The 12102-nt window shown below is 39.2% G+C and overlaps 1 protein-coding gene across 1 annotated transcript in view; it reads left to right on the top strand.

Annotated features, from left to right (window-relative positions):
- Positions 1-12102, top strand: part of pdzd2 (PDZ domain containing 2) — a 68651-nt gene that overhangs the window by 29842 nt on the left and 26707 nt on the right. Inside the window, 7 exon segments of the mRNA XM_028456353.1 lie at positions 837-1317; positions 5189-5334; positions 5439-5571; positions 7801-7950; positions 8042-8147; positions 8505-8653; positions 11820-11939. Of these exon segments, the coding sequence (XP_028312154.1) occupies positions 837-1317; positions 5189-5334; positions 5439-5571; positions 7801-7950; positions 8042-8147; positions 8505-8653; positions 11820-11939 (1285 nt within the window).

The following is a 12102-nucleotide window of genomic DNA, read 5'->3' as shown; positions in this document are numbered from 1 at the left end:
CCAAGCCAAAGTTACATCTGTCGATCCCCTGGTGGGTCTGTCCTGCTATCTGCGGGCCGATGGGTGGGTCCGGGCACCGTTGGCTGGGGGCTGCTATACCACACCAGGTGTGTGTTGTTGGTCTGCCTCCTTCTCGTGGTGGCGGCTGTCGGTCAATCGCAGGCCGGTAGGGGGCGTCGCTTCGTGGCTTGCGGGATGGTGGCTGGGGTGGGGGGCTCTCCCCGGTGGGCTTCGCCCGGATGCTCGCCCTTGGGGGTTCCTGGCCCGGGGGGTGCCCTTGGGGGTTCCTGGTCCGGGAGGTGCCCTTGGGGTCCGGCGGGCTTGGCCTGCTGGCTGGGCCGGTCTTGGCATTGGTCTGGTGCGGGCGGTGTGGGCCGTGCCCTTGCATTCCTGCAGGTGCGGCGTGGGGTGGCCCCTGCTTTGACGGTGCCCTGCGGCTCTGCTGCCTCGGGGTTGTGTGCGCTGCATACAGGTATGATGGTGCTCCTGGGGCCCTTGGCGGGGCTCCTGACTTTGACAATAACTAAGGCTCAAGACACACACTCTTTCTGTGGGGGCCACACATTTTTTCTACAGGTACACTTTAACGTGGTAATGTTGATAATGACAAGATTGCATGTACTGGAAGTATAAGGTCATGTGTCGTATGATAATTAACGCTGGTGTTTTTCTAATAGGTTATACCATACACTTGTATACTGACAGACTTTTACTGTACCTTATGTAGTTTTTATGATAACTGTCTCTTTGGCTTGAATCTCTGAAGTGTCCTTAAATGTAATTGGGAGGGACATGTGCAATGACAATAAAATTCTCTTCTAATGATTGTGTACTAGTTACCTGGCGGACCAGTGCTGGAGTGGGGGCTCCATCTACATGGTCCTGCTGCGGCGGGTCAAGAGAAAGGCTCCACTTCCTCCGTGTGACGTTGGTGAAAGTTTCTCAGCGTCTGTTAGCGTTGAAAGCTGTGACGACCGGGACGACATCAGCACCGACTCTATCGAAGGCTCGTCCAACTGCAAACGGACACGCAAGTTTGGTGTCGTGTCTCGCTCATCTTTGAACCTTGATCACGTGACCAAAACTGGTTTGGACCCTCACCACTGTTACAACGGCGTCAGTGGTGGTGAGACACTTCCTGCGGAGACCGATGTCACTCTGCCAGCGAGGGACTCGGGCTGTATCGTCCCCGTCGATGACGTAAAGGGTCATGACGGCTTTCCTCAAAGCAGACCGTTACCCCAGCGCCACAGCACCGCCACGCTGCCGGCCAGATGTCACAGCCAGATGTTAGAGAGCAGCCAATCATTCAACCAGGTGAGAAACACACACGCACACACACAAACACACACACACACACACACAATGTCAGGTAACATGTCACGTAGTGCCTACGTGACATGTTAACACATAATATTAGGCGCTTACGCGTGCAGGCGTGTACACGTGTACAGGTATGTAAGTGTGTGTGTGAGTGTGAGTGTATAACAGACCACTATTTAATCTGGTTACAGTCTGTGTCACGACACCCGTCCATAGAGTGGTAGTGACTGTAGTGTTACACTCTGAGTCAGATCATTGCTGTGATTGGACAGAATACAACACACACACACACACACACACACTTACAGACGTGCACGCGTGTACACGTCTGTCACCTGATCACTATAGCTTATACACCTAACTACTGACATTAGGTAAGTTTAGTGAAAGTTAGACACGTACACGTGTGTTAGACTGGTGTGTGTGAATTTAGAATTGGATTAACCCCCCATACACACGCACGCACACACTCACACACACACACACACACACACACACACACACACACACACACACACACACACACACACTTTCGTTATTGAATTTTTTTTGACATTGTTCATCCTCAGAGCAACAACTACAGCTTATCTCAGAGGATTAAACCACAAACTGGACATGTCTTACATATGAGTTGATATTAGGGCTGGGCTATATATATATATATATATATATATATATATATATATATATATATTTTGTTTTGTCTTTGGCTTCTGTAATATGTGAATTTCCCCACTGTGGGATAAAATAAAATATCCAGTGTTTTTCAAATGGGGGTACGTGTTTATTTTTCGTTTAAAATGATAATGATGTTAATGATCTTGATTAGAACATGAACTGAAAATACAAGAGATGACCGGAAATGATGAAATAAAATTAATAATAAATAAATAAATACTTTCATTCCACTTGTAATAAATCTGTGATACAAAGAGCAACTGTAAATACAAATAGAAATAGAAAAAACATTGAAATCCTCGTTTAATGAAGCAGGTTCAGGTTCAGGTGACTTTATTAATACCCATAGGTAGATTTGTTTTACAGTGAAAAACACAGGACTGCATCTACATTGACATTAAAACAACAGACCACAAAGCACTGACAAAAACAGACAATTCACAACACGACATTGTACTCGCAGGCTGACCAGGACCGACGGAAAAAAGGGCAACTGAGCAATTAAAAGATCATTACAGCATCACAGTAAAAGACAATAAAAGGATAAAACTACTATAAATAAATAAATAAATACGTATCTAAAACTATTACTTTTTTAAAAGAACAACTGTTTCTGGAACAAAGCTGTTCCTGTAGCACTTTGTTCTGCTCCTTGGGACCCTGAACCTCCGACCTGATGGAAGGAGCTGGAACCTGCAGATAGAGGGTGGGAGGTATCTGCTGTAATGGAGCAGGTGATCCAGGAGTACAGTACTCCACGCTGAGGCGTCTGTCCTTCAGAGGTCCCCCATGCCAAACCATGACACCAGACAAAAAGATAAAACAGATTCAATAAACGCACAGTAAAACATCCTAGTTTTGTACATGTGGAGGTAGGACAGTTTCCTTAAGCAGTGAAGACGCTGGTGACTACTTTTACACACAGTTCTCCTCAAAGTTCAGAGTGTCATCAATGATGGTCCCAAGGTACTTGTAGGATTGAACACATTCAACATTGACTCCCTTGATGGTCGTGATGTCATAGTTGATCTTTGTCAGGTGTTGTTTGTGAACAGATTTAATGACAGATGTGTGAGAGGATAAGTGGGATCACCAGTCTGATACCAGAATGGGGGATTGTGTTTAACATCTGGGTCAGTAGAAGAAAGACACTGACAGCTGGTACATCCAACACACAATTTACCCCCAGTTTCCACCGCATTCGTAACTGCTGAGTCATGCTGATCCCACTACAGCAGATACTCAGACCTTCTGTTTCTGCTGGACGCTGGAGCTGTGCTGCAGCAACTTAACAAAAACAAGCTTGTGCGGGACAGGAAGTAGTGCATAGACACAGAATGAAATATCCGGATAATTTTCAAAATAAAATACTCCATGTTTAAGGTGGATTGTAATTCCATCCATTGACAGAGGTTACCCCTGGCAGAGGAAAACCTTCTGGGGTCCAGAGGGCACATTTTGGACTGTATCTGAAAGCTGAGCACATATTAGGACCTGTCTGCTGATGCCACATGTTTCAGAAAATGAACACTTTTTTTGGCCCAAAAATTGGTTTTGGCTCGAGTGGGCGCGATTTGGGGGGACCAGACATTTATATTGATAGCAAATCTGTCCATCCATTTTATTTGTTGATTTTAGATTTGCCCGGGGGTCCACCCCCCATTTCCAGTGATTTCCAAATTTATGGGGACATAGTCACGTGATATATTGTTTCAAAGGTAATTCAACGTAGATTATGATTATGCCTCGCACAATTCCATTAGGGACCCAAGGGGACCGGGGCTTTTTTGACAATTTCCATTAAAGTCGTTTTCTCATTTATTTGTGAGTCAAATATTGCGACAGTTACCGAATCATTGACACATACCAATATATAAATGGGGCCCATTACTTCGTATGTGCCACAAATGACTACTCCTCCGTTAAATGGGGCTGTAATAATAATAATAATGCATCAGTTTTATATAGCGCTTTATCATAGACACTCAAAGTCGCTTTACAGAATTAAGGCATTATTCTTTCACTCCACACTTAGTGGTGGTAAACTACTATTGTAGCCACAGCTGCCCTGGGGCAGACTGACGGAAGCGAGGCTGCCATAGTGCGCCATCGGCCCCTCCGACCACCACCAACACTCACTCACACACTACATTCATACTAGGCAATGTAGGTGAAGTGCCTTGCCCAAGGGCACAATGACAGATACCACTGGGTGACTGCCACCCCACTGTGGCACCTGGAATTCTCAGTGGTCTCCCATCCAACTACTAACCAGGACCAGACGTGCTTAGCTTCAGAGATCTAACGGGATCGGGCAATGACAGGCTGGTCTGACATAGATATTCTATGAACGAATGTCAAGATCCTCTCAGACCTTTTTTTTATTCGGTGGAACCGAGTCATTTGACTGAATTCTCGAGAACATGGGACGTGCTGTTCGGTGCAGAGATGTTCCGTAGGACCCAGCCGTAGTTCATCCAAACTTGTTTTTTAATTACCAATCAAAAACACCACAAAACAGATACATATTTAAATGTGTACTATTAAAATATTTAACAAACGTCGTATGGTCGGCTTACATTCAAATATCACGTCCCAGTAAAGGAAGTGACGTAGTTACCGGCCGTACGTCGAAAGGATCTGAAAGGACCAGGTCGGCGAGAGGATTGGGCACTGACACTTGTGTTAGCCTGCAGGCTAGGCTAGCTTTAGCTTTGAGAGGGGCGTGGCAGAGGAGCTAGCATGTGCATGCATTAAACAACTCAAAAGTTGGTATTAATAATCGATGTGTGCCACGCTTTATTATTAGTAGATGTCCAAAACTGTGGAAGTTTGTTTTATTTAGCAAACAAAACATATATAAAATATAAATTAAAAAAACGATACTGACAATATTATTATTTTTAAAAATATAAGCGTTTTTTCTCGATTGTTGGGTGTAATAATCAAAATTGTAATCAAATTTTGATTACACTGCACAGCCCTACATCCTAATAATTAGTAGCAGTGTCGTCAAGTTTTGGAGCAGAAAAAGCATTCGTCTTTTTCAAAGCAAATCAATAGCAACACCTTTTTAAATTAATGTTGATTTCATCAATATCATATATTCATTGATCATGGGTGGATGGAATATGTTGTTTTTGTCATTCTTCCAGTGTTTAGATGTGTTTTGTGTGTTTGTTTTTAGTCCCGAGAGGGAAGCCATATCTGGAAGATGCACATGGTGAAGGGCCAGGATGGCCTTGGTATCCAGATCACAGGGGGGCGGGGCTCTAAGCGCTCGCCTCATGGCATTATCATAGCTCGAATAGAGGAAGGAGGGGCTATTCACAGGTAGGTCATCACATGTAGTACTTTTATAGGAGTGTTTATGCTTGTTTTTTCCCATGGTACACTAACATGTTGTGTATGTGCTGTGTTTTATACGTGTTGTTCAGAGATGGTCGTCTCCACGCTGGTGATGAGTTACTGATGATTAACGGTCAGTCGTTAGTGGGTCTCACTCATCAGGAAGCTGGAGCTGTTCTACGTTCTACGACTGGACTCGTTCAGCTGGTTGTGGCGAGCAGGGTCAGTGTTTCTAACATCTTAAAGGTCTCATATTATAAATATACAGTTTCTAACATTCACATAGGTCTCAGTAGCCCTGGTAGAGCCTGATGTGTAACAACGACCTGAAATGTAATTAGACCCAAATTGTTATTAAAAAAAAACGTAAAATAATAAAATAAAAGTAATAACTGTTCAATAATATAACCGGTTGCTGAGCCTGAAATGTAATTTTTAAAATTTTTTAATAAAAGCCAAAATGTCACAACTGCTCAATTTGAATTTTATTTTGGCAGTCTGCAGAAAAACAGAACAAACAGAACTCAATTGTCCAACTAATGAGCTTAAAGTGTGTAGGTTGAAGCAAAAGCATCTACTGTACATGTACATGACGTGTACATAATATTAATATAATAATATTTATCATTTACTACACAAATTTCATGAATTAAGTTTTAAATATAATACATAGTGTGGCAATATTTAAATTAATAATATTCTCTATCACAACACATGCCTTTCATTATATTTTATTAAGTATTCATATAATGTAATAATGTATACCATTATATACATATTATATATTATTGCTGTCCAAGGTAAAATTGTTGCTAACTATAATGTGTGTTTGTGTGTGTGTATATATATATATATATATATATATATATATTTCTTTTTTTTTTACATTTTTGGCTCAGCATCTTGTTACATTATTGACCAGTTATTATAGTTTGGGTTTTATTAAAACATGTTTTAATCACAATTCAGGTCTTGATACGTTTTGGGCCGTTGTTATGTATCAGGCTCCAAGCGTTCTACAAAGTTTATCACATGAGCTCCTTCAGAACAGTCTGTGTCTGAATACACTTCATGGTATGCTAATGAGCAGGGTCTGGCCACGCCCACTCAGTTTCGTTAGCGGTACAATATCTGATATTGAATATCTCCTGATATTACGGTATTTGCTCTTGCTTGTAACGTTGGAAACAGTAACTGAGCAGTGTTAGCTTCCATGCTAATGTCACACTGACATTTTAAGAGCTAGCAGCTAATCATGCTAGTTAGGCTTATGCAGTAAAAAAATAAACACACAAAATTATATTATTCCACATTTGTGCTTGAGTCATAAAGTGTTTGTACCGCGTCAAGTTTTATCTTGAGTCTTTGAGCCAGGGTGAGACTCAATTACATTTTTCAATTACAATTACATCTTCAATTATCCATGTTTAATTACAACTCAATTACGATTAAGGTGACCGGCATTTTTTCAAATGAAAATGTTAATTATATGTATTATTATTTTTATTATTATTACAATTACATTCTCAATTACTAAAGTTAAATTACAATGACCAAGTCTTTAATAGATAAGGCCATAAAACGTGACCTTCTTCTTGCGTAGCTTTCTGTTAGCCTCTCTAATGCTAATGGTTAGTAACAGCTCAGTTTGACCCATGTTTTAAATCTGCTGTAAAATACACTAATAAATATTATCTATCATCTAATTAGTTTCTCATCTATTGGTTATGTTCTTTATCCATGAAAATATTGGTTTTCATATTTTTGGTTTGTTTGAGCCTTTTTTCTGTCACTTTACCCTTAGATTTATTTTATTTTTTTAAATGGTAGTGGGAAAACTTCATATGAAACATAATTTTTTATAATTATTACCTACATATGTGTAAGTCATAGAACTGTAACACGATTCCACAGTTTTTGTTTTATTGATTTGTAATTGACAGTTTTTTTAATTTAATTATGATTTAATTAAAACAGCAAAAAATAATAATTGCAATTACAGTTGTAATTATGTCATAATTGTAATACATTATCAATTGTACATTCACAGTTATAATTGAGCCCAACCCTGCTTTGAGCTAAGCTAAGCTAGCTCTGTACAGGCCCATGTTTTCAGTGTAAAGCCAGGTACACATACAAACGTTTAGCAAAGATAAAAACAGTCACTGAGTGCTGTGTTACTGGACGCAGCCGACAGGGCAGAGGGAGGGTCGGTAGGAGGAGCTATTCCTCTTATGACATCACAAACAGAGCAAACTCAAACCTGCCTGTCTGAGCACACATTTCACAAAATGTAGAGCAAACAAGGGATGGAGGTATCATACATTTCCACTTCACAATGAGGCTAATAATACATATTACTATTAGAAAAGTGTAGTTTGTGTAATATGGGACCTTTAAAGAATACCATATGACATTTGTGACCTTTAACCTCTTCCTGTGGCCCGTCAGGAGGACTCAGATGTGGGATTTGAACGCTTCCCGTCCACCAGTTTACCAGACCTGGTGAGCACCTGCAGTTCATCGTCTGCTTCTCAAACGGCTCCACCACGCCTCCCGCACACCTCCAACAGCAGCTCCAGTCTACACAGCTCACACATGGTGGGCACAGGTCACACTGTACTGATGTTTGAACCCATGGCTTCCTTCATTGATGTCTGCCGTTATAATAAATACATCTCTTTGTTTGCAGTTGTCCAGCCAGGAGAAGCTGAACGAGCAGAGTCAGGGACAGGGTGGGGCACCCAAAGGACCCTGCAGCAGCCCCACACCCACCAAGATTTCAAACCGTTCCCAAGGTTGGTGCACTTTTTTAAAAAGTTTTTGAAGCTTTATATAATTATATTATTGGTATACTGCATCCTAACTTCTAGTGCGATATAATGTTTCTCTTTTCTGGGACGCTGAATTTATTCAAAGTTCAGAAGCGCGTAAGAGAAAAAGCCCTTAAGTCCATTAAAGAATCACATAATGATGCGTACGGCTGGATTTAAGTGGAAACGCCCACATTTTAGGGCTGCATCACCCAGTTGATGAATTAATTTCAAGGACCAACATTTCTGTCCCTATCTTTAAACTTTTCTTTTGGGAGTTTTTCAGTGTTGCTGTATGTGTTCAAAGAGTTTCAGAAGCAATTTGTTGTTTTGCTGAATCAGCAGCGAGCTCTCGCCTGGAGTCGGTGGGCGAGGATGACGAGCTGTTTGTGGAGAACGGTGTGGGAGTGTGTGAAGTGGTGGAAAAGCCTCCAGCTGGTCGACGGAAACACTCCCTCCCTCAGCAGCTGGACACAGCTGAGTGAGGACAGGTGAGGACGCCTCCGCACCTGGGATTTAACCCTATGAGCACCAACATGTATATTTAGTGATTGATAAAATACAGTTGAATCTATAAGGGGGAATAAAGGGGAGAGATGTTTGGGGTCCATCCATAAAGTCAGTAAAATGATGGTCCATTGTTCTATGAATCTGTGATAACCACATTTATTTATTCATCTGAATAATATCCACTGTTATCCAGGAACGTTTATTATTATTATTATTATAGTCATCTTAAAGATGGAAATCATGGTTTTAATCACTAATAAATTTAAAGTGACCAAAAGTGAAAATGGGATTTTAAAAACCAGAGAAATGGTTAAAAGTTGTCTAATATGAAATTAGTGGATAAAAATGGACAGAAAAAGTGGTAAAAAGGGTTCAAAGTGTCAATATTAGAACAAATTATTTAAACTGGCAAATAATGGGCATGAAAAATAATGAACATGGTTAAATAGGCAAAAATAATCATGAAATATGGTGAAAAGAGGTTAAAAGTGACAATAATGTGTCAACATATGTGACATTATATAAGTGCTGAACATGTCTGGAAAGTGGAAAAAATGTGTAGAAAACACATTGAAATGTGATATAAAAGTGTCAGAAATGTAGCAAAAATACATTAAAGGAGCAAAAATATGGCAAGAAAAATTGATGAAAATAGGTTAAAATATGGTGAGTTTGGTGTAGTTATAAAAAAATTGTAAAAAGCTCAAATTGTTCAAAAAAAATATTTGTAGTTTCCTGAAGGCATCTGGTGACCCCTACCCTGTGTCTCATGACCCCAAGGTTACAGTACACCACCTTATTACCGAGCATTCTGCTCAGTCTCTGCCTCTGTAAATAAGTTTAAAATACTGCTGACTCATCAGCGTTAGACTGAAGGGTGCTCGTGGATCTACGATGTCTGGTGGTTGAATATATTGAGATTTAATCTTGTTTTCTGGACTTAACGTTCTAGACTGTTTACATTATAATCAGCATGTGGTTGAGATGTTATGGAGCGACATCAGTGTGTCCAACACAAGTTACTTCTTTAGATTACTGCTTTACAACTGGACCACATGAGAACCACATCCTGTTCTTATGCAGATAGAACCAATCAGAAAAACTTTCTTTTTTTTAAAACACAATATTTATTATGAACACATTTCTCATGTTCTACATTTTTTCTTTTTTGTGGTGTTTTTCCTTCAAAATGCATTAATATAAATCCATCATCATTATCATAACAGTAATTAAATGCTGCTTTGGAAACCAGTTAAATGAAGTGTTCACAATTATACTGGTCGTTTTTCCCAAAATATGAGAGTTATGGAAAGCAATCATAATTTAAGAAATCAATTTCAATCACAAAACAGTATTTATGGAATTTCAATTTGTAAAATACACAATTAGTTTTCTGGAAATGTTATTTCTGCTGCTGAATCATCTCTGAACATTCCTAGTTTCACTTTTTTCCAAAAGCATTCTGGTTTTCCCAAATTACAGTAAACAATTCCATGCTTTTAATAAGTAAGGAATGCTTATCAGTTGGAGAAATATGGTCATGTATGAACTGCATGTACAGTATATTTAGGCCATTTGTTGATTGGACATGGAATAACCCATCTGCATTTAAGGATATCATATACCAGCGTTCCTGCAGATCCTTAAAAAGTTTTAAAAAGCATTAAATTCATGAATCTAAAAATAAGGCTTTAAGTGTCATTAGAATGGGTTAAATTTTAACACATAATACGTATGATTTTATGATTGTAATAAGTCTCACATTTCAAAATAAATGGTAGCATTTGTTTTTTCATAAAAATGTATAATTTACTGTAACATTGCACAATCACAAAAATAGTAAAACAGTGACGCGGATGTAGTGTGTAGTAGTCCAGACCGGTCTTGGTCTCGAGACCAAATTTTAAAGGTCTCGGTCTTGTCTCGGACTCGGGATTTTCCCTCTAGACCGTTGGAGACCAGCACTAATTCCTGCTATTTTTAAACTTTTTTATAATGTGATAATAACGGGATAAAACAATCCTTTATTAATTTTTTAATCCACCCTGTATAATGACCACAACCCTCCTTAATGTGACTGAGTGACGTGTGACACACACTCACACACACAAGCAGGAGAGAGAGGCGGAGCTAAACATGTCCGCTAACTTGTTGGTTGTGAAATTTGGTTTCACGAACCACAAAGAATACATTTGTAAAAGCAGAGCAAAGAGGAAACACTCTGTGGTGTGTAGGTGACCAACCATGTTATTTCTTAGCAGAAACACTTGCTGTACATTCAGCTGACATAAAAATATTGTTTTCAAATATGTAGAATAATTGTGAATTTATCAGTAGCAGTTTTAATATTTTAGTTAATTTTTTGCAGGCACCTTATTTGTCCGTCAAATGTATTTAAAAGAAACTAAAACTAAAGAGAGAATGTTATTTAACTGTCGAACCTTGTCATAATTTTATTTATTTATATATTTTTTTAATTAAAAAAGAATGTTTATGGTCTTGACTCGTTCTCGGCTCCTGAAAGTCTTGGTCTCTGATAGTGTGGTCTTGAACACAACACTAGAGAAATGTACATTTAACAAAAGTTGCCTGTCCAACAAACATTTTTCTTAAAGTTTTTTTTTGTTTTTTTGTTGTTGTTTTATGTATTTCTGGCTATTTCAGTCATAATTTTGTGTGTTCTTTTTGAGTGATTTTGATTATTTTAGTCTGTTTTTTTGTGTATTTTTGTGTTTACTTTGGGGCGCCGCCAGTTATTTTCCTCTGCAGTTGGTTTTTCAAATGGCAATAAATTCTTATGACACACACACATCAAAGCATACGCTCTCATTCTACGTTGACTGTTGTGACAACGATACGAGCTGCCTACTAATTACTGCATAATGAGGCTTTTTAATTCTATAAGTGTGTGTGTGTGTGTGTGCGTCATATAAACCTTTTTTTTAAGTGGTTTCCACTCATTGAAACCCAGCTGATGTTGCCCAGTGTGATGAATAAACACCATGATGATCCTTTCAGCACTAACATAATAAACGTGGTGTTTAAAACTGTTTAAATGCTTTATTATTGTATTATTGTCATTGTTAATGGCTTAAAATCACTCTCTGAAGATGAATTTGTGTGATTTTATTTCTTTTTTTCTTAAAGGAATATCAGATCATTAAGAAATCTACTCGCTCCCTGAGCACAGTTCAGGTGGAGTCGCCATGGCGACTGTCCCAGCCGTCTATTATCTCCAGTATAGTGCTGATGAAAGGCCAGGGAAAGGTGAGTGATCCTTTTCACGGTCACACACACACGTGTTAATGAAGCTCACACACACTGTGTGTTTTTCTCTGAACTCACTATGACAGCACGTTTTTATGATCTAACTTTTTCTTTAACTTGCTTTCTTTTACTTTATTTTTTAAATCACTCGTCTGTTGTTTAA

The sequence above is a fragment of the Gouania willdenowi genome, chromosome 9 (genome assembly GCF_900634775.1).
Source record: "Gouania willdenowi chromosome 9, fGouWil2.1, whole genome shotgun sequence".
NCBI lineage: Eukaryota > Metazoa > Chordata > Actinopteri > Blenniiformes > Gobiesocidae > Gouania > Gouania willdenowi.
Note: the sequence above shows the minus strand (reverse complement) of the source record. Positions and strands in the feature narration are given on the sequence as shown.